The sequence below is a fragment of the Dermochelys coriacea genome, chromosome 1, assembly GCF_009764565.3.
Source record: "Dermochelys coriacea isolate rDerCor1 chromosome 1, rDerCor1.pri.v4, whole genome shotgun sequence".
Classification (NCBI taxonomy): domain Eukaryota; kingdom Metazoa; phylum Chordata; order Testudines; family Dermochelyidae; genus Dermochelys; species Dermochelys coriacea.
In genome coordinates, this window is record NC_050068.2 from 98,797,094 (window position 1) to 98,821,169 (window position 24,076).

Consider the following 24,076-nt stretch of genomic DNA (forward strand, 5'->3'; position numbering starts at 1 on the left):
TCCCTAGCCTCTGTTTGCCAGAAGCTGGGAATGGGCAACAGGGCATGGATCACTTGATGATGAAAACACTGTTTTGTTCATTCCCTCTGGGGTACCTGGCATTGTCCACTGTTGGAAGACAGGATACTGGGCTAGATGGACCTTTGGTCTGACCCAATATGGTTGTTCTTATGTTCTTGAGTAATTGAGTATTGTCTGCAAACTTTACCACCTCACTGTTTAACCCCTTTTCCAGATTTTTATGAACAGCACTGGTCCCAGTACAGATCCCTGGAGGACCAAGCTATTTACCTCTCTCTGCTGTGAAAACTGACCATTTATTCCTACCCTGTTTCCTATCTTTTAAACAGTTACTTATCCATGAGAGAACCTTTCCTCTTACTCCATGACTGCCTACTTTGCTTAAGAGCCTTTGGTGAGGGACCTTGTCAAAGGCTTTCTGAAAGTCCAAGTACACTATATCCACTGGATCACCCTTGTCCACATGTTTGTTGACCACGTCAAGGAATCATAGATGATTAGGGTCGGAATAGACCTCAGGAGGTCATCTAGTCCAATCCCCTGCTCAAAACAGGACCAACACCAACTAAATCATCTCAGCCAGGGCTTTGTCAAGATGGGCCTTAAAAATCTCCATCACCTCCCTGGGCAACCCATTACAGTGCTTCACCACCCTCCTAGTGAAATAGTGTTTCCTAATATTCAGCAACCTGAGACCATTGCTCCTTGTTCTGAGAACAGCCAAACTCCATTCGCTTTGGAACCTCCCACTTCAGGTAGTTGAAAGCTGCTATCAAATCCCCTCTCACTCTTCTCTTCTGCAGACTAAATAAGCCCAGTTCCCTCAGCCTCTCCTTGTAAGTCATGTGCCCCAGCCCCTAATCATTTTTGTTGCCTTCCACTGGACTCTCTCCAATTTGTCCACATCCTTTCTGTAGTGGGGGGCCCGAAAACTGGGCACAATACTCCATATGTGGCCTCCCCAGTGCCGAAAAGATGGGATAATCACATCCCTCGATCTGCTGGCAATGTTCCTACTAATGCAGCCCGATATGCCATTAGCCTTCTTGGCAACAAGGGCACACTGTTGATTCATATCCATCTTCTCATCCACTATAATCCCCAGGTCCTTTTCTGCAGAACTGCCACTTAGCCAGTCGGTCCCCAGCCTGTAGGAGTGCATGGGATTCTTCCGTCCCAAGTGCAGGACTTTGCACTTGTCCTGGTTGAACCTCATCAGATTTCTTTTAGCTCAATCCTCCAATTTGTCTAGGTCACTCTGGACTCTATCCCTACCCTCCAGCATATCTACCTTTGCCCCCAGCTTAGTGTCATCCACGAACTTGCTAAGGGTGCAATCCATCCCATCATCCAGCTCATTAAGGCATCATTAAGGAATTCTAATAGATTGCTGAACCATGATTTCCCTTTACAAAAGCCAGTTGTGATTCTTTGCTGCAGGGAGAACCAATTTTTGAATGGACTAGATAAAAAGCGTGTCGTTCTGTGAAGTGTTTTATAGCAAGGTTCTATTGTATTTAATCACAGAAAATATACACATCTAACACCCACAATGCAAGATTGTTTCAAAGGACATACCTACCAACCCTGCAAGGGAAGAGGGAAATTACATCACTAGGTCCATTCAATGAGACTACAAACAGGGTGCTTTGTTTTTTAAAAAATGTGTACACTAAGAAACAAATGTACGAGTACCCATGAAGAGCCAGCAGACAGTAACAACCTTCAGTCATTAATATTCTAGGGTTGGCTGAAGGTCAGAATTTTGTATGAAAGTTTTCATATCTCATTACTAACATCCAGAGTTACCTAGCCTTTTTGCACGAGGTCATTTCATGGAAAATGTATTTTAATTCATATATGAACACAAACATTTTCTTCTAACTACTGGGAATTTCTGCATGAAAACAGGGCTTTTGTTTCTTAATGCATCTGGTTATGCTGTTTTATTTCTCTACTGAAGCAATAATCCTGTGTTTGACAGCACAACTGCTATAGCAATAATGATGTCACACTAGGATTTCAGGTGACTTATAAACAGCAGAAATATTCAAGAAATACATTAATGAAATTTTAACTAAGTTTACTAAATTAATGTAGTTCGTAACTAGTTTACTTACTAGATCAAGAGCAGAGCCTCCACCAAGGTATTCCATTATTATCCATAATTTTGTATCCTGCAAAAACAGAACAGATAAAATTAGTAGCTTCACACTTTAGTTTCTTTCATGATTTGCTTCACACATTTTGCTGCAAAATGAATTCTGTAGCATTATTACAGTAAAGATGTAATGGCACAGAATTTCACTAAACTATAATCTATCATGGCAGAAAAATACTGCTCCACATTTTTTTTATTTGATGATAACATACACTGACTTCATTCCATTTTATTCATTTTTTTCCATCTTAGATTTTACAATCCTTATTTCCATACAGTGTCTTGTCCTATATCCTCTAGGAACATAGGAACTACCATATCTGAATAGACTAGTGGTCCACATGAAATAATCAGGTATTATGTTTCCATAACAGCCAAACACAGATGGATCAGAGGAAGATGTAGACACCTTAACATTGCCACAGTATACCACTCAAGGGAGAAGATTTCTCTCTAATTCAAGCTAATGAAAACCATCTGGAGCAGTAGGGAAGCCCTAGCTAGTTGAACTGCATATATAAAGAAGAGTATTACAAGTGTCTAATCCAGTGTTTCTCAACCTGAAAAGTAGGGGGCACAGGACAGAAGAGAGGACTTGTGAACAATGAAAATGAAACAATACAAATATGCTGCAGAGGATTGAGATAAAGCAGCTTATGGTTTCCCAACAGTCATGTACTGTCCCTCTCTGCTCTTATAACAGCTCTTAATGTAGTTCATTGCAGAAGTAGCTAATATTCTTTGACCCCCCCAAAAAAGTAGTTAACACCAATTAAAGATGCCCAGTGGTATATTGTGCCTTCCCAGAAGAAGTTACTCACCTGGTGCAATAACGATGGTTCTTTGAGATGTGTGTCCCTATGGGTCAGGGGTTCTCAAACTGGGAGTTGGGACCCCTCAGGGGGTTGCAAGGTTATTACCCGGGGGGGTGATGTCGTAAGCTGTCAGCCTCCACCCCAACCCCGCTTTGCCTCCAGCATTTATAATGGTGTTAAATATATTTAAAAAGTGTTTTTAATGTATGGGTGGGGGTCGCATTCAGAGGCTTGCTGTGTGAAAGGGGTCACCAGTACAAAAGTCTGAGAACCCCCTGCTATGGGTGCTCCATTGTAGGTGCACTTGCATCCCTGCACTGCTGACTGGAGAACTTCGGTAAAAGTGCCAGCACAGCCTAATCCCCTTGAGTTCCTTCTCCACCGCAGAGTCATTGACAAGAACTCTGAAGCAGAGGGCAAGAGGGTGGGTTATGGGTCACCCACAGGAACACACATCTCAAAGAACCATCGTTACTGCACAAGGTGAGTAACTTCTTCTTTGAGTAGCGTCCCTATGGGTATCCCACTGTAGGTGACTCCTGAGCAGTATCCCTACCAGAGGGCTGGGGATTCGGGGTCGGGTCGGTTACAGATAACAATACTGTGGAGCCGAAAATGGCATTGGAGACAGAGTCTCCAGTGATTGCATAACGTTCTGCAAAGGTGTGGACTGACATCCATGTTGCTGCTCCACATATTCCTGAGATAGGGACATTCTAGAAGAAGGCGACCGACTGATAAGGAGATCGGCCTCATGGACTGTGTGCAAATACTATCTGGTGGGGTCAGGCTGAAGATCTGATAACATCATCTAATGCAGTTTGAGACCTATTTGAAGAGTCTCTGGGCTATACTGCTTAGTCCTTAGATCTTTCTGCAATAGAGAGGAAAAGTTTAGGGGATTCCTGAAAGCCTTCATCCTATGCAGGTAAAAGGCTAGGGCTCTCCTGACATCTAGTGTGTACAATATAGCTTCCATGTAGTCATGGTGAGGCTTGAGGTAGAAAATTGGAACGTGAACCAGTTGGTTCATGTGAAACGGGAGGTTACCTTAGGGATGAATTTTGGTTGTGGCCAGAGTATAACCTTGTCCCAAAAGAATACTGGGGGGATGGGTGGGATGTGCCATCAGAGCTGCTATTTCTCCTAATCTCCTAGCTGAAGTGACTGCTGTCAGGAAATCCATTTTCATTGAAAGGTATGTAAGCAAACAGACGGCCATAGGTTTGACGGGAGATATAGTCAGGCCTTTCAATACCAGGTTTAGGTCCCACATGGGAGTAGGATGTCAGGGTTGTGGGAAAAGGTTTCTATACCCCTAAGGAATTGTTTACTGATTGGGTGTGACAGCACTGAGTATTCCTCTACTTGATGGTGAAAGGCTGCTATAGCTGCTAGGTGGACCGTGAGGGAAAAGAGACAGTACTGAATTTTTTTAGAGTTAGTACATAGTCTGGGATCTTTGGAAGAGTCACGGATGTCAGCAAGATATGTTGGGAGATGCACCATTTTCGAAACCTGGACCATTTATGTAGTAAGTCCAGCATGTTGAGGACTTTCTACTATGTAATAATACCTCCTGTACCTCCTTTGAGCAGAAACTCATGTTTTCAAACCATGAAGGAGCCAGGCTTTGAGGCAAAGAGGTTGGGATATAGGGTGCGTCCTTGGTTCTTCGAGAGGAGGTAAGAAGTGGATTGGAGAGAAACTGGTGGGCACACCGTGAGTTGTGAGAGGTAAGGATACCAAGTCTGTCTTGGCCTAAGTAGAAGCAATCAGCTCCTTCTCTTTTTATTATTAATAGGACTTTTGACAGTAGAAGAAATGGAGGAAAGGCATAGAGAAGGTCCCTGCCCCAGAGAAGGAGGAGAGAATCGCCCATGGAGTGCTGTCCCATGATCGGGATCAATAGCGTGGACATTTCTCACTCAGGCAGGTGGCAAACGGTCTGTGGTCAGTGTCCCTCCCTGCCTGAATAGGTTATGAAGTACCGCTGGGTTTATCTCCTACTTGTGGTCGTGTGTAAATTTCCCACTGAGACTGTCCATTATCGAGTTTTGAGTGCCTGGAAGGTAAGTGGCCGATAGTATGATGTCCTGGGAGATACAACAGTTCCACAGTCTCATTGCCTCAGCACAGAAGGAGGGGTGATCTGCCTCCCCCTTGACGATTTACATAGTACATACATGCTATGTTGTCCGTTAGGACTCTCGTGTGTGATCCCTTGATCAGTGGGAGGAAATGGGCACAGGCATCCCTGAGCGCCCTTAGTTTGAGGAGGATGATGTGGAGGGATATCTCCATGGATGACCACCTGGCCTTTTGTCCTGAAGTCAATTAGCTGCACGTCCCATTCTATGAGGGATGTGTCAGTGATTAGAAGCAATGATAGGGAGGTTTGTGAAAAGGGGATCCCCTTGAAAACATTTGCTGGGTCTTTCCACACGTCTAAGGACTTTTTGATCCTGGTGGGATAGTGACAGACATTTGTCTAGCCTATCTGTTTGGCATGTAAACTGAACTGAACCAAAACTGAAGCTTCACATGTGGTATTACCGCTGTGCCCGCTGCCATATGCCCCAAGAGTTGTAGGCAGCGCCTGGCTCATATTTGTGTGCTGTCTATATGAGTGAGGCCAAAGACAGCAATCTGGGTTGAGGTACATAAGAACAGAAGAATGGCCCTACTGGGTTAGACCAAAGGAACATCTAGCCCAGTATCCTGTCTTCTGACAGTGGCCAGTGCCAGATGCTCCATTCAGAGGGAATGAACAGAACAGGTAATCATCAAGTGATCCATCCCCTGTTGCTCATTCCCAGCTTCTGGCAAACAGAGGCTAGGGACACCATTCCTGCCCATCCTGGCTAATAGCCATTGATGGACATATCCACCATGAATTTATCTAGTTCTTTTTTTTAACCCTGTTATGGTCTTGGCCTTGGCCTTCACAACATCCTCTGGAAAGGCGTTCCACAGGTTGACTGTGCGTTGTGTGAAGAAATACTTCCTTTTATTTGTTTTAAACCTTCTGCCTATTAATTTCATTTGGTGACCCCTAGTTCTTTTATTATGAGAGGTAGTAAACACTTCCTTATCTACTTTCTCTACACCAGTCATGATTTTATAGACCTCAGTCATCTCTCTCCTTAGTCGTCTCTTTTCCAAGCTGAAAAGTCCCAGTCTTATTAATCTCTCCTCATATGGAAGCCATTCCATACCCCTAGTCATTTTTGTTGCCTTTTCTGAACCTTTTCCAATTCCAATATATCTTTTTTGAGATGGGGCGAGCACATCTGCACACAGTATTCAAGATATGGGCATACCATGGATTTATATAGAGGCAATATGATATTTTCTGTCCTATTATCTATCCCTTTCTTCATTATTCACAGCATTCTGTTCACTTTTTTGACTGCCGCTGCACATTGAGTGGATGTTTTCAGACAACTATCCACAATGACTACAAGATCTCTTTCTTGAGTGGTAAAAGCTTATTTAGACCCCATCATTTTATAAGTATAGTTGGGATTATGCTTTCTAACGTTCATTACTTTGCAATTAACAACATGAAATTTCATTGGCCATTTTATTGCCCAGTCACCCACGTTTGAGAGATCCTTTTGTAACTCTTCACAGTTTGCCTGGGTCTTAACTATCTTTAGTAATTTTGTATTATCTGCAAATTTTGCCATTTCACTGTTTATCCCTTTTCCCAGATTATTTATGAATATGCTGAATAGGACTGGTCCCAAGACAGACCCCTGGGGGACACCACTATTTACTTCTCTCCATGCTGAAAACTGATTTATACCTACCCTTTGTTTCCTATCTTTTAACCAGTTACTAATCCATGAGAGAACCTTCCCTCTTACCCCATAGCAGCTTACTTTGCGTAAGAGCCTTTGGTGAGAGACCTTGTCAAAGACTTTCTCAAAATCTAAATCACTATATCCACTAGATCCCCTTGGTCCACATGTTTGTTGACCTCAAAAAATTCTAGTGGATTGGTGAGGCATAATTTCCCTTTACTAAAACCCTGTTGACTCTTCCTCAACAAATTATGTTCATCTATATGTCTGACAATATTGTTCTTTATTATAGTTTCAACCAGTTTGCCCAGTACTGAAGTCAGGCTTACAGGCCTGTAATTGCCGGGATCACTTCTGGAGCCCTTTTTAAAAATTGGTGTCACATTAGCTATCCTCCAATCATCTGGTACAGAAGCTGATTTAGGAGAGCTTTGGCCTGGAAGGAGTCGAGGTTGACGTCTATGAATTCCAGGTGCTGCACTGGAGGGAGGGTTGATCTGTAAGCCCAATTCTGTGACTAAGTCTACTGCAGATCTGGTGACTTGGCGAACCTATTGGAAGGACCAGGCTCTGAGGAGGCAGTCAGTAGGGGTAAACAGTCCCTTGGGAGACAAGGTGCACAGCCAGTACTAAAGAGAATCTTGGAGAATATTCTCTGAACAGATGATAGCCCAAAGAGGAGTACTCTGTAGTGGTATGGGGTCTTATCCTAGGGTAATCTGAGGAATCGTCTGTGGGACGGTAGGACTGAAATATGGAAGTAGGCATCTTGAAGGTTGTCATAAAAATAAAGGGAAGGGTAAACACCTTTAAATCCCTCCTGGCCAGAGGAAAAACCCTTTCACCTGTAAAGGGTTAAGAAGCTAAGGTAACCTCGTTGGCACCTGACCAAAATGACCAATGAGGAGACAAGATACTTTGAAAGCTGGACGGGGGCGGAGGACGGGACACAAAGGGTTCTCTCTGTCTGTGTGTTGCTTTTGCCGAGACAAGAGCAGGAATGCAGGTCAGAACTCCTGTAAAAAGTCAATACACAATCTAGTTAGATATGCGTTAAATGCTGTTTTGTTTAAATGGCTGATAAAATAAGTTGTGCTGAATGGAATGTATATTCCTGTTTTTGTGTCTTTTTGTAACTTAAGGTTTAGCCTAGAGGGTTCTCTGTGTTTTGAATCTGATTATCCTGTAAGGTATTTACCATCCTGATTTTACAGAGGTGATTCTTTTACTTTTTCTTTAATTAAAATTCTTCTTTCAAGAACCCGATTGCTTTTTCATTGTTCTTAAGATCCAAGGGTTTGGGTCTGTGTTCACCTATGCAAATTGGTGAGGATTTTTATCAAGCCTTCCCCAGGAAAGGGGGTGTAGGGCTTGGGGGGATTTTGGGGGGAAGACATTTCCAAGTGGGCTCTTTCCCTGTTATATTTGTTAGACGCTTGGTGGTGGCAGCAATAAAGTCCAAGGACAAAAGGTAAAATAGTTTGTACCTTGGGGAAGTTTTAACCTAAGCTGGTAAAAATAAGCTTAGGGTTTTTTTCCATGCAGGTCCCCACATCTGTACCCTAGAGATCAGAGTGGGGAAGGAGCCTTGACAAAGGTCAAGGCCTGAAAAACAGTCTCCCTGTTCCAATGCTGGAATAATTGTTGCTAGAGTGACCATCTTGGATTTTTGAGCTTTGACAACATTTTGAGTGCTCTGAGGTCCAGTATGGATCTCTAACCTACCTTTCTCTTGGGTATTCAGAAATAACCTTTGCCTCATAGATGTTGAGGTACTGGTTCTATGGTTCCTAACTGGAGGAGACTATCTCTTGACTTAGTAAATTCATGAGAAGGGTCCCCCAAGAAGGACGGGGAAGGATGCTGTGGAGGGGATAGGGAGGTAAAATGGATGGAGTACTCATTGCAAACAATCTCCAAGACCCATCAGTCTGATGTTATGCATTTCCAGATGCTGGGGAACATTGCCAGACGGTAGCCAAATGGGAAGGAAGCAGTGGTCAGCTGTAGCAGTTGGAGGGAGTGGCCTATCGTCGCCTCAACCATCAAAATTGGAAGTGGACAGGTGGGAACACTGCAGGCCAGATGGTTTATGCCCAGAGAACTTAGTTTTCTTTCTCTGTGTCTTGTAATAACATTGAGTCGAGTATTGGGAGGTGCATGGTTTGTGCTGTGGACTAAATTTCCTCTTTTGTCCTGACATGTAGATGCCCAATGAGCAGACAAGGAGAGGCATCTGTCTTCTCCATGAAGAGCTTAGGGCCTTCAAAGGGAAGGTCTTCATCGATCGACTACACCTCCTTAGGGAATCCCAACAGATGTAGCCAACACACACTGCCTCACCACCATAGTGGAGATGGATCGGGACACTGTGTCGACTGTGTCAGACAGACTGTAGCACTGTCTTTGCCACTAGTTTTCCCTTCTGGATAATGGCTTTGAATTGGTTGTGGTGTGACTCAAGCACCTGATTAAGTTTTGAATAGCTAACAGTCATGTTTCGCCATCAGGGCTTGGTAATTGTCAATTTGAAACTGCAGCATGGCCAAGGAATAGGCTTTCCTTCTGAAGAGGTTTAAACACTTCCAATCCCTGTCGGGGGGAATGGATCTCATTTTGTGTTGACGGCCATGAGAGTTCACAGCATCCATCACGATGGAGTTGGGTGGAGGGCGGGAGAAGAGGAATTCCATCTCCCTAGCTGGGACATAATATTTTTTAATCAGACCTTTTGGAAGTATGTGCCACCAATGTTGGGGTCTGCCATATAGTTTTTGTGGGGTCCAGGAGAGCCTCATTAATAGGGAGGGCTATTTTAGAGGATGAGGTGTGTAGTATGTCAAGAAGCTTCTGATGGGAGTCACTGACTTCTAATAGTATCTGTAGTGTATCTGCAACTCTCTTTGCCAGCTCCTGGAAAAGCTGGACATCATCGGTCAAGGACGGTGGGAGAGGCATGACAGCCTTGTCTGGGGAGGAGGAGGAGGATATGTTGGTCCTTGGCACCTCTTCTTCAGTGCCACCCTCCTGTTCCTCCACGATCTCTTCTGGAAGTTCCGAGGCTCTAGATGCCATGTCAGAGGGGGAGCATCTCGGGGGTTCATAGGTGAGGCTAGAAGCCCAAGAGGTGTGGGTGTGCTATGCAGGGATCCCAGTATGGCCACTGGATGGTGGTGCCTACAGTTGGCCATACCATGCTGGTGGTGGGGCTGTCTGGAGGTATTCTGTGGGGCCCTCTTGGTAATGGGCACCATAGGGATCATAAGAGGACTAATGAAACAACCTCCTCTGGTACACTGTCTGAGTCTGTACTAGAGAGTAGGGGTGCGTGGCAGCACAGTGGAGAAGACGCCAGTGCTAAGGGAAGACTCTATGTCGAGATCCCAGTACCAAGAAGAGGAGACTCCAGTACGTCAGATACGTGGATGTCTCTCAAGTGCTGGAATTCCAATGGTACCAATTGACTCAGTGCCACTGGCAGTACCAAGGGGGTTGGAGATCTTGCCCGCACCCACTACTCCAGTGCTGTATGGGGATCGGTGACTGTGCTGATGGTACAGCGCGTATTGGCAGCATCTTCTTAGTGGAGCGCTGCCTCCTGTCTTTGTCCTCTGATGCTGCTGACTCAATGCCTGTGCCCATTGGTTCCTTAGGCATGTCAACGGCACCTGCCAATCCAGATCTTTATGAGCCAGGGGTACCAGATTGGGACTGTCTTGGTTCCAACAGTACCAAGGATACCGAGCATGCCGGAAATCATTACGGCTGGCTCAGGGCTCACTGTGGAAACTTCCTGCTCTCTTTTTTAATGACTTGTGAGAGGGGTCAGCAACTGATTTCTTTGACTCTCAATCCCTGGATGATGAGAGCTGTGGAAAAGACTCACTTCTGCCAGGTTACTCTCAGCATGGGTCCGAGAAGGGGTGGAGGGCTGCCTCCATGAAGATAATCTTCTGTCTCAACTCCCTGTCCTTTTGAGACCGGGTCTGAGCTGCTGGCAAAGACTACACTACTGTGGAATGTGGCCTTCCCTGAGGTAGTGTATGCACTCGGAGTGCTTGTCTGCTGCAGGGATGACCTCTTTGCAAGAGAGGTACTTCTTGAAGCCCTGTGAACTGGGCATACCCTATTAGGGGAAGGGGGAATAAACTCTTTTTGTTGTTGGATTATTCAGGAAGAAAGCAGCAGCAGAAGGTACAACTAAGAATGGGGAGACTAACTATAGAAAAATAAAAGAAGGTAATGGTCATGAAGGGATTGCTAATAGCTTTGCCTCTAGCCAGGGGCAGTTGAGAAGGATCTGAGGGGAGTTAGCCAGTGGGCACTGCCTCATGGCACGGCACAAGGAGAGACAGTGCATGTGTTGGCCTAATGGACACTGCTACCAAAGTTCTCTGATCAGCAGTGCAGGTACTCAAGCATACTTACAGTGGAGCACCCATAAGGACACGACTCAAAGACGTATGTCAAGTTAAGCATAAAAACTTCTGAAAACTCTTCAAGAAATGAAGAGTTAAGGTATATGTCCACACAACTGTAACTCTGTCCCATGGAGCTGACCATAGCCACTGGGAATTATTGGCATGCACTCCAGCAGCATTCACTGCATACGTGTAGCTGTATTGAGTGGTGGAGGAATTGGCTGGAGCAGCTTAGAAGAGCTGTGATTGCAATATGAGGCCATCTGCGGAGGGGGTCTGTGCTCCTTCAAAAGGGGTATTAGCACCTCTCCCTGACCCGTGTGTGTGACCAAAAGAAAAAGATCCATGTGTATGTTGGGAGACCTAGTATGCCTTACTTCAACATTACATTGTGCAGCTCTAAGGAGTAACAGGGCACAGGGGTCTTCCTGCCATGAGGACTGTCAGCAATGCTGTTCTATTCTATATAGGTTTACATACCACGATTATTGTAGAATGTGACCGCCTGCCAGTAGTGCTGCATTGTGCAAAGTGACTACACAACTGCTATGTTTGTTCTCTCATCCTCTCTCCCGAGGGAGATTTGTGTTTAGTGGAGTTTCTTGTTTTTGTAGGGTTTTTGGGATTTTTTGTTTGTTTGTTAAATATACCTGTGGCTATTGTTAAATAAATATACCTGTGTTTTTTATTAGAGAAGGCAAGTTCAAAGAAATGTGCCTTGCAGTTAGAGGGGAAACTTTTTGATGTTCCTTAGAGAGAGAGTTCATTCCAGTCTCTGACCATCCTCAGAGGAGCATCTGTCTTCTGCACAGATGAGCTTTACTTTTATTGTTGAGTGTTCCATTTTGCCAGACAAGTGAAGCGTCTGCCAAGGTCTCCATTCCGGACCTTTAGACCATCTTGCACTTAGGAGGGAGATGAGAGTGGTCGGTGTCTTTAATTAAAGGTAAATGGAAGTATAGCATTAGATGGCATCATGAGCATAAGAACAGAGGGATGTAAAAGACCATGTAATATGTAGCAGATATGATGTCCCTTCTGTGCAGTAGATTAAGTATTTGACAGTAGGGCAGACATAGGTAGCTCCTGTTCAGTACAGTGCAAAGACAATGTACATGTCATGGGCATATTGGGGCCTCACTCAAAGAAGGGAGAGGTTAGGTTCCATGGAGTGTATTTCATGGTTTTCACAAGTTCGAGTTTTGCTGAACCTGATATTCTAGAAGGGCACAGGGCACCACTTGGCAACCCTAACTCTGTTGAAGGTTATGTTTTTTGTCAGTAAATTTCCTCACTTTTTTTTTTAAACAGAAAGAAATGTTGCTGGTAGGAGTCCAGGGTCTTTTAGGCAGTTATAATTATCATGTAGGTTTGCAGCTGAGTTGTTACTGTGGCCAGGTAATGATGATAAAAGATTCATAGATACTAAGGTCAGAAGGGACCATTCTGATCATCTAGTCTAACCTCCTGCACAGTGCAGGCCACAGAATCTCACCCATGTCTGAGCTAGTGAAGTCCTTAAATCATGGTTTAAAGACTTCAAGGAGCAGAGAAGCCTCCCTCAAGTCAACCATGCCCCATGCTACAGAGGAAGGCGAAAAACCTCCAGGACCTCTCCAATCTGCCCTGGAGGAAAATTCCTTCCCGACCCCAAATATGGCAATCAGCTAAACCCTGAGCATATGGGCAAGATTCACCAGCCACATACTGCAGAAAATTCTTTCCTGGGTAACTTAGATCCCATCCATCTAATATCCCATCTCAGGGGATTTGGCCTAAACCGCTTTAGCTTTTTTCACAGCCATATCACATTGGCAGCTCATAGTCATCCTATGATCAACCAATACTCCAAGGTCCTTCTCCTCTTCCGTTACTTCTAATTGATGTGTCCCCAATTTATAACTAAAATTCTTGTTATTAATCCCTAAATGCATAACCTTACACTTCTCACTATTAAATTTCATCCTATTACTATTACTCCAGTTTACAAGGTCATCCAGATCCTCCTGTATAATATCCCGATCCTTCTCTGAATTGGCAATACCTCCCAGCTTTGTATCATCTGCAAACTTTATTAGCACACTCCCACTTTTTGTGCCAAGGTCAGTAATAAAAAGATTAAATAAGATTGGTCCCAAAACCGATCCCTGAGGAACTCCACTGGTAACCTCCCTCCAACCTGACAGTTCGCCTTTCAGTAGGACCTGTTGCAGTCTCCCCTTTAACCAATTCCTTATCCACCTTTTGATGTTCATATTGATCCCCATGTTCTCCAATTTAACTACATTACTCATACACAGCACTTATCAGTGCATCTCAAAATGCTTTAGCAAAGAGGGAAATGTCATTATCCCCATGGTACAGATGGGGAAACTGAGGCTCAGAGAAGACGAGAAGTGACCTGATCAAGGTTATCCAGCTGACTTGTGGCATAGCTGAGAACAGATGCCAGGTTTTTTGAATCCCAGTGCACTGTTCTCTCCACTAGGCCACACATTTGCAATGAGATTGCTAAATCCTCCCCTCATCTCTACCCTATACACTTTGTTATTGTGGCATGGGGATGATGGTTGTGCTTTGAAATGTTTGGAATATGTAATTACTAAGAAAGACAGTGAAATAAATCTCAGACATGATCTATGCCCCCAAAATTTTAGTTTTATGACATGGTAGTTTACTTTAACTTTAAGCATATGGTGTGCCTCTCCCGCTCCACCTTTCTCCCTCACAACTCCCCACAACAGAGCTCCTGCCACCATTTCAAGATTGCCTTCCCCTTCCAGTCCCATTAAACCATTAACGCTTAGAAGCCAGGCATAGACAAAAAAATAGAATCTGTGAACTTAGAATCTGTGAAAATCTGTTTGGGGGTGGGGGAAAGAGTCTATATTTCATGGAATTTCTTGATTCAAGAGACCCAAAATTTGGATTACTAATCCTATCCCATGACCCCATGAGAGAGAGCAAACTCCAACAAAAGCTGAATAAGCATGAAAATTTTAGGGTACTTAAAAGAATTGTCCTTTAAAACAGAAAAATCTTCATTTTAATTGTAGTGATTTGGAAAGTTACTCTACACGTTCATCTTCAGCATAGGAAGCTATGAGAAATATGAAGTGACCCATTCATCTAATTGTGATGTTCTCATATCAATGAGAACACCTCCCTGGAGGTGAATGCAGCCTGAAATAATAGCTCTGAGAGGGGTGAACTGATCCAGTCATCTCAGTGGATGTCTTCCACAGTGCTTGAGAATCTCTGAGATGCATCAAGCATGTCTGTTCTCAGCTCTTCACCCTAGTCTCGTAATGTGTTCTTGCTACATGCTCCCAGCATGCCTGTCTTCAGCTCCCATCTAGAAGAATAAATGCTTTTTACAATAATGATGGCTCACCTGCAGGGCAGGGAGAGGGATTTAGACATCCACTGACGGACAAATCCTGACATGCACAGGGATCAGGGAAAGGATTCAAACTCCCAAAAAGTCAAAATCCCCTTTCCCCATATCCCAGATGCAGCATAGGGAGAGGAGCGCAGCCTCCCCCAGACTCGGGTACATACACACACACATAAGGGGAATCACAGAACTGGAAGGCACATCGAGAGATTTTCCAGTCAAGTCCCCTGCAAATTTATTCCAGTGCTTAACTACGTTAACAGTCAGGAAGTTTTTCCTAATGTCCAATCTAAACCTCCATTGCTGCAATTTAAACTCATTGCTTCTTGTCCTATCCTTTGCAGTTAAGAACAAATTTTTCTCCATCCTCCTTGTAACAACCTTTTATGTACTTGAAAACTTGTTATATCCCGTCAGTCTTCTGTTTTCCAGACTAAACAAACCCAATTTTTTCAATCTTCCCTCATGCCTTCTAGACTTTTTTTGGCTGACTTAGAACAATGCTTCCTCAGCTCTCGTACCCTAATTCCCCTACTCTACTTGCGCTATATTGATGACATCTTCATCATCTGGACCCATGGAAAAGAAGCCCTTGAGAAATTCCACCATGATTTCAACAATTTCCATCCCACCATCAACCTCAGCCTGGACCAGTCCACACAAGAAAGCCACTTCCTGGACACAACGGTGCTAATAAGCGATGGTCACATAAACACCACCCTATACCGGAAACCTAGTGACCACTATGCCTACCTACATGCCTCCAGCTCTCATCCAGACCACACCACACGATCCATTGTCTACAGCCAAGCTCTACGATATAACCGCATTTGCTCCAACCCCTCAGACAGAGACAAACACCTACAAGATCTCTATCAAGCATTCTTACAACCCACCTTGATTATCACTACAAAAGGTTTGCCCCGCCCCGCTCTCCTGCTGGTAATAGCTCACCTTACTTGATCACTCTTGTTGCAATGTGTATGGTAACACCCATTGTTTCATGTTCTCTATGTATATAAATCTCCCCATTATATTTTCCACTGCATACATCCAATGAAGTGAGCTGTAGCTCATGAAAGCTTATGCTCAAATAAATTTGTTAGTCTCTAAGGTGCCACAAGTACTCCTTTTCTTTTTGCAGATGCAGACTAACATGGCTGCTACTCTGAAACCCAATTATTTTTGTTGCTCTTCTCTGGACTTTCGCCAATTTGTCCACATCTTTCCTGAAATGTGGCCCCCAGAACTGGACAGAAGACTCCAGTTGAGACCTAATCAGCATGGAGTAGAGCAAAAGAATTATTTCTTGTGTCTTGCTTACAACAATCCTGCTAATACAATCCACAATGATGTTTGCTTTTTTTGCAACAGTTACACTGTTGACTCATATTTAGTTTGTGATCCACTAAGACCCCCATATCCCTTTCCACAGTACTCCTTCCTAGTCAGTCATCTCCTATTTTGTATGTCTGCAACTGGATTGTTCCTTCCTAAAATTTGTCCTTACTAAATTTCATCCTATTTATTTCAGACCATTTCTCTAGTTTGTCCAGATCATTTTAAAATTTAATCCCATCATCCAAAGCACATGGAACCACTCCCAGCTTGATATCGTCTGCAAACTCTGTAAGCGTACGCTCTATACCAGTATCTAAATCCTTGATGAAGATATTGAACAGACCCACACCCAGAACTGAAGCCTGCAGGTCCCTTCCAGCTTGACTGTAAACCACTGTGCCAGCAATGCCCCTCTGCCATTTACATTGGCCAAACTGGACAGTCTCTACGTAAAAGAATGAATGGACACAAATCAGACGTCAAGAATTATAACATTCAAAAACCAGTTGGAGAACACTTCAATCTCTCTGGTCACTCGATCACAGACCTAAGAGTGGCTATACTTCAACAAAAAAGCTTCAAAAACAGACTCCAACGAGACACTGCTGAATTGGAATTAATTTGCAAACTGGATACAATTAACTTAGGCTTGAATAGAGACTGGGAATGGATGAGTCATTACACAAAGTAAAACTATTTCCCCATGGTATTTCTCCCTCCCACCCCACCCCACCCCCCACTGTTCCTCTGATATTCTTGTTAACTGCTGGAATTAGCCTACCTGCTTGTCACCATGAAAGGTTTTCCTCCTTCCCCCCCCTGCTGTTGGTGATGGCTTATCTTAAGTGATCACTCTCCTTACAGTGTGTATGATAAACCCATTGTTTCATGTTCTCTGTGTGTGTGTATATAAATCTCTCCTCTGTTTTTTCCACCAAATGCATCCGATGAAGTGAGCTGTAGCTCACGAAAGCTTATGCTCTAATAAATTTGTTAGTCTCTAAGGTGCCACAAGTACTCCTTTTCTTTTTGCGAATACAGACTAACACGGCTGCTACTCTGAAACCTGTAAACCACTGATAACTACTCTCTAGGAATGTTTTTCCAACCAGTTATGCACCCACCTTATAAGCTCTAGTTTATGAGAAGGTCATGCGAGACAATATCAAAAGCCTTACTAAAGTCAAGATAGATCACATTTACCACCCCCATCCAGAAGGCTTGTTAGTTACTACCCTGTCAAAGAAAATTATTAGGCTGGTTTGATACGATTTGTTCGTGACAAATTCATGCTGTTTACTTTTCACCTGATTATCTTCTAGGGGAATGTGGGGCTGATAGGCGCCCCTGCCTACAGGGTGGATAAAAATCAATGATTTTTGGATTTTTCTTAATTTAAATCTGAATTTTTTTGATAAAATGCTTTTTGAGGAAAAAACCTATCTAAAGATATTTTTAATTAAGATATCTCATCATGGAATAGGGACTATAAATTCTAATTCTATAGTATAAGACAATATATTTATGTAATGTTGAAGAAAAGTTTTGTAAATGAGTTCCAATAGTTCATGGTTTAGGGACCCAATCCTTATGGAGTTCCAGGGGCTTCTGTATAGATTATTTAGGTTAATCTTTCTATCTACCCAATGGGACTCAATGCTCAGATACCATCAGAGATGCTTAATTTTGCAGTTCTCAAACTGTGGATTTGGGTCTCCAAAGATAACATGCTTGTTAACAGCAAATGTGTTTTTAAATAAACAAATATATAGAGGTGAGAAATAACAGACCTCAACCCTACCGTCCCTCTGCAAATTTGTGTACCCGGAGTCAATCCTTTACGTCTCTCTAAAAGTGCAAAGTTTCAAAAAGTTTAACAAATAGAAGATTGTTGGGGGCGGAATAGATCTGGACAAGGAGAAGAAGTCTGGAGATAAATGTGAGACACAAGGGACATATACTTGTTTTGTTAAAATATTATATGTTTGCTGTTGAAGAAAAAAAATCCAGAATACTTAACATTGTTGTTTTAGTTAAATAAAATGTAAATGTCTGTCTGGTGATGTTCTCCTCCTAATACAGCATGGCAAGAAAATCCTCCATATATTAATGAGTAACCTGTTGAATTGGAGATATTTATGAAGTTATTGGGAGGTGAACTATCTGCTTCAATTACATTTGGTAAATGAAATAACCAAACAATCATTCATTTTCTGATACAGTATAGCTGTAAAACTAATCTGAAAAGTTTTCAAAATAAATCAGTTTAAAAATGTATAGTGTGTACCTTATAAAAATAAAACCTATATCTATCTCTGAGTTGTGAAGAATATGTATGGAGGTTATAATAACCAATAAGAATGCACTTTTATGTAGAAAACCATGATTAAATTGAGTCTGACTAGTGATTTAAATCATGATTTAAATCAAATCCACCTTGAACAAAACCAAAAAGCATTGCATTGCTGGACTACACTGCAGGGCTAATCATCCTAGAGCTTTTCTTGCAGGATAAAACTAAGGAGCATCCTGTCAGTTTCACACTTATTTCTGCTTAAAACCCTTTATTGCTTAGTCTTGGTTTAACTGCAGACTTAAGTCGGTATAACTGCATTGCTGAGGGGTGTGGATTTACACCAGCCTAACCCCTGGTGTAGTCGGTGCCGTGTCAATGGGAGGGGTTCTCTCGTCAACATAACTACCACTTCTCTGGGAGGTGGAGTAGGTACGCCGACAGGAGAATCTCTCCTGTTGGCATAGATAGCGCCTTCACGAAGCACTACAGTGGCACAGGTGCAGCACTATATGTGTAGACAAGTCCTTAGAATGAAACTTGCTAGGCTTGTGTCAGTTTTGTTCAGTACACAGCATGAAGAGAACAAAACTGGCTAAATGCTACATTCAATTTACAGCTATATCTTGGGGGTAGGAGGCATAAAGAATAAGGGAAGAGGACAGGAGCATACACACAAGGGGAAGGGGACTACAAACATTCACAGAAGGAGAAAAGCAAAGGCCAAAATAACATGTTGGAGTAGAGGATCAACAAGCCATTGCATCTGTGCTGAGTGTCTTGGAAGCTGAAATGATAAAAGGTTGGGCTGCTGCGCGAGTCCAAAGTTTTGCATATTGTTACAGGATGTCAGCTGTGCTATAATTAAGTTTATGAACAGCTTTCTGCTTAAAGAAGAGCTTTCTTCTAAGTGCTCTAAAATCTCCATGGTTACTTGGATTGCCTTGAAATTTGGTGTGCCTCATAGGGACATATAGGTAGGGTAAGTGATCTAGATTTGGGGTCATTTGACCAAGGAGTTCCGAAGATACAGCCCCCAAGGGAAAAAAAAACTTCTCTCAAAGTTGAGGGATTCTGCCAGTGTTTTTGTGTGCAGACCTAGGGATCAAACCATTGGCTCTGATACTGGCAGAGGGGTCTCTATATATGCCCAGTCAGTGCACAGAGCCCACTACTGCTTTGGAGAAGCAAAGCTGAAAATTAAATTAATGAGAGTTTAGCTCTCTAGTTAGGCATGAGCCTAAATTTCCTAAGCCTCACATACACTGTCATTTACAGACTGAGAAGCTGAGAGTCTTTCTAGTCTCCAAGTTTTCAAGGCAACTTGGTAGTCCAAGGTCACATGCAGTAGCTACTGATCCTGACCTATACCCAGCCAGTGTCAGTTCAAGTCCAACCTAGGGCAAAAAAAAAAAAAGTTGGTAGAGGTTGGTGGGGTTTAGATTAAGGAAAGGGGATGGGCATTAGGGAGAGTGGGTGGGACACTGAGGAGAACATGTGAATCAGGGGCCAGAGGACTAAGCAAGAACAGAAGGAGGCAGGGTGGATTTGATTTAGATCAAATTGATTTAAATCACTAGTCAGGAAGACTATTTAATCATACATTTCTACATAAAAGTGCATTCTTGTTGGTTGTTTTAATCTTAATTCATATTCCTCACAGCTCAGAGATAGATGCAAGTTTCATTTTTAGAAGGTACACACTATACATTTTTAAACAGTGATTTATTTTGAAAATTTTTTAGATTAATTTTACAGCTATTCTGTATCAGAAAATGAATGATTGTTTGAAGCAGATATTTATCAAGTCATGGGAAGATGAACTATCTCCAATTCAATAGGTTAATCAATATTTGGAGGTTTTTCTTGCCAGGCTGTATTAAAAGGAGAACATCACCAGACAGACATTTAAATTGTTTTATTTAACAAAAGACAACATTATGTATTCTGGATTTTTCTTCAACAACAAACATAATATTTTAACAAAACAAGGATATGAATTTTGAATTTAGTTAAATATTCAAGTTTTGAAAAAATCAGGGGTTTTTTTTTGTTAAAATTGTCTAACTAAAATAGTTAAATGAAATTTTAAAAACACAAAAATTAAATCAACTATGTCAGCCAGGTCAACATGAGAAACTTAAAATATTGGCTTCTGCAGCTAATTCAGTCGTCTTCACCTTCATTTTCCTGTTTGTTCATAATCTGGAAAAGAAAAACAAGCTTTCCTGCTTTTTCAGGTCCCAAACGAATTCTCAGTTTGGAATCAATTAGTCCAAAGGAAGAAAATATTCTTTCTATACCGGCAAAAGAAGCTACTGCCGTTAAAAGTGAAATTATCACATCAATAGTCTCTGAAACCAAGTGCTTAAGTGACTTCCACCAATTCAACAGTGTGACTTCCTTTAAAACATCAGCAGCAAACATATATTTCTTGAATGGTTCTTATTCCCAAACTGGGTCTCTTTTATGGCCTGCCTTCATTATAGGTTTTCCCATCTAGTGAGAGAATGGTATGGTAGATCTCAAATCAATGATGGTTACACTCAGAAAGACCTCAAGACTTTGGAATATGCTGCTCAAACAGTTTCACTTTTGTTCCTACTGCCTGTCCCTCCCTTCTCACATTTATCTCCAGACTTCTTCTCCTTGTCCAGATCTATTCCATCCCCAACAATCTTCTATTTGTTAAACTTTCTAAAACTTTGCACTTTTAGAGAGAAGTAAGGGATTGACTCTGTGTACACAAATTTGCAGAGGGACAATAGGGTTGAGGTCTATTATTTCTCACCTCTATATGTTTGTTTATTTAAAAATATTTTTTGCTTTTAACAAGCATGTTATCTCTGGAGACATAAATCCACAGTTTGAGAACTGCAAAACTAAGCATCTCTGACCTACTTCTAGACTGAGCACTGAGTCCTATTGGGTAGATAGAAAGATTAACCTAAATAATCTACACATACACCCCTGGAACTCCATAAGGATTAGGTCCCTAATCCATAAACTATTGGGACTCACTTACAAAACATTACATGAATATATTGTCTCATAGTATAGAATTAGAATTTATAATTACATCTGTTCTTTATTCCATGATGAGATATCTTTGAGTTAAACCTATCTTTAGATAGGTTTTTTCCTCAAAAAGCATTTAAATCCAATTTAAATTAAAAAATCATTTTTTTGTTTAAATCATTGATTTTTATACATCCTGGGGTTTTTGTTTGTTTGTTTGTTGGAGATGATATGGGGGGAGGAAGGTGACAGGAAAACAAGGGAGAACAAAGTTGGGCTACCCACCTTTGCAAGCTTAATATAAACTTCCAGAGTCCCAAAGATTAGTTACATCTGACATGATTTCTTTTTACCATTTCCTTTTTTGTCTTTATTTAATTGAAGACCCTCATGTGTACAGTTTAAACTGTTTGTCCAATGTGCATGACATTTCTCTACAATGAATTTAATCTCCAGCTTGTTGACAAAACCACTCCATGATATTAGATCCTAGAAGAGTCATTCACAATCCTCCCTAGTCTCTAACCTAAACAATTTTATTAGAAAATTTGACCTCATTATTTAAAAACACGTACACCCCAACAGAAGCACTATTCTATATCTCGTCAAGCAGAAGGTAGCTTATGATTTATGTTAAAACCACAAACCCATTTTATACCTTCAGTGCATTTAGTTCATGAAAAAGGTATTTTTTAAGCTATGCTAACGTCACCATTCTTTTTCAGGTTTTGAAACCATGCTGAAACTCTTTCAATTCTGTGCATCAATCAACAAATACTCAGAAGAGCTCTGGAGTAAAAATGTAAAGATATATCCTTCACAAATTGAACACTGCCATGTAAGATGGCAAGGAAAGAATTACAAAAATGTACCCTAAAAGACTTATTTGAGACCTTAACTCATAGGCAAAACAGCAAGTATACATGAGTCCATAGCTATAGAACTGTAGGAAGATTCAACACCCTGTCAAAAAGCTATACAGCAAAATCTCTAATCTTTTTTATTTTTCTAAAAAATTAAGTTTCTATACTTTATGTTTGTTGTCACAGTTACAGGATTAACTACACACTTCCCCTTTTTGGTCTCTCTGAATGCACACTGAGTTATTGGGCCTTGCACCTTTACCTATCTTTAGGTGGAATTTCACAATTCTAGCCCTGGACCCAGTCTAAGTGTGTAATAGTACCATATATCCACAGTTCTTACCCTGCAAGTCCACCTGAATTCAGGAGCTTGCATTTTTATTAAGGAGTCTGACCACTGGTATGGTGATGAGACAAAGTATTGTTTATTTTAGCAGCAGAACAAAGGTTTTAGAGAAAAAAGGATTCTAAAAACAGCAAACAGTCTATTGGCATGTCTATCTTATCTAATGTCCCACCATTGTTTACTGGTGACTAGTCAGCCCTAACTCCTCTAGATACCCCAGATGGGTCACGTGTCTCAGTCTGGCTCCCCTGAATAAGTACAAACTCTCTCTTAGGAGGGAGAGTCCCTTTTAATTCTACCACCATTTTTTTGTTCTTTTGTGTTCTCTGGCTTTGACCCTTCCTGGTCCAAACCAGTTTTGCAAGTTGGCAGGAGGCAGAAATAAAATAATCAAAACTAATAATTTTAGTATTGTCCCTTAATTCTTAAAGTGTTTGCTGAGAAGTGGCTTACCTTTCATTTCCTTTCTACCTGCTTTTCCAAACAGCCTACTGAACCAAACCAAAATATTCACACAGTAAACGTCTCAATAACCAAGTCAACATGCAGTATTTGATACACAGCAACTCTAAATCCATCACAGTTGTGAAAAAAGTGATGTCTTCTTGAACCTGCAAACCTGAACAATAACTGATACAGGCATGAATTTCCCCAGTTCATCTTGACTATGTGCTACCTGTGAAACCTAATGACAACTTAAGTGTCAGTAGACAACTATTTCATTGTGGATTATTTCAGCAGAGACATCCAGATAATATGCTTACCCAGGCCAAAAGTAAGGAGGCCCGTGGCTGTATGTCTACACAGCATTTTGGAGTGAGCCTCCCAGCCTGAGCTGACAGTCTTGGGTTGGTGGGTCTCATGCTAGCTCTCTAAAAATGACTGTACAGACATCACTTTGAAGTTGTAGTATATTCTGGAGCTTGGCCTCTGAAGCCTACGGAAGGGGGCGAGCTGGAACTTCAAAGCACTGTCTATACTGCCTCTGCAGCATGTGAGTGTGGGTCACTTGCCAGGATTATCTGGGTATGTATCATTTAATCATTTCCCTGGCATTACAGGGGCCTTGAGTACTGGTGCACCTTGATCCTGCTTATTCACAATTGTCTAGTCTTCTATGGGTCTCATTTACTTTGATCTCATTTTCATAGTTGGGTTCAGTGTGCAGATGGCTGGGTAGTGTTGGTGGCCTGTGATATATAGGAGGCCAGACTAGATGATTTAGTGGTCCTTTCTGGCCTTAAACTCCATGACTATGTCACTTTGCAAAAGCACAAAGCATCCAGAGCCTAGTGGTCAATTAAGATGGGTTTACCATTATGTTTTGTATCATCAGAGCAACACTAAATAACTGGAGGGTACATCCCAGTTTCCTGTCCTTCCTGCATGCCCCACATTGTCCTGCGCTAGATTGGATAAAAAATTATGTTATTAAAATCAGATTTAGATTAAATTTATTTTCTTTTAAAACAGACCTATTACATATAAATTTTGAAATTATGGCAACCTATGTTAAGGTCTAAACTTACTATAATTATTAAAATAATACATTAAATAAAAGTAATATTCAAGCAGTATATTTTTGCTGCTG

At 41.8% G+C, this 24,076-nt stretch overlaps 1 protein-coding gene across 4 annotated transcripts in view; it reads right to left on the bottom strand.

Annotated features, from left to right (window-relative positions):
- STK24 (serine/threonine kinase 24) overlaps positions 1 to 24,076 on the bottom strand; it is a 134,594-nt gene that overhangs the window by 53,721 nt on the left and 56,797 nt on the right. For all 4 annotated transcript variants that reach the window (XR_006277791.1, XM_043504707.1, XM_038375063.2 and 1 more), the window contains one exon: positions 2,142 to 2,198. Coding sequence is in view for 3 of the 4 variants with exons in the window: in XM_043504707.1 (XP_043360642.1) it covers positions 2,142 to 2,198 (57 nt within the window). In the remaining variant the exon portion in view is untranslated. The remainder of the gene's footprint in view (positions 1 to 2,141; positions 2,199 to 24,076) is intronic.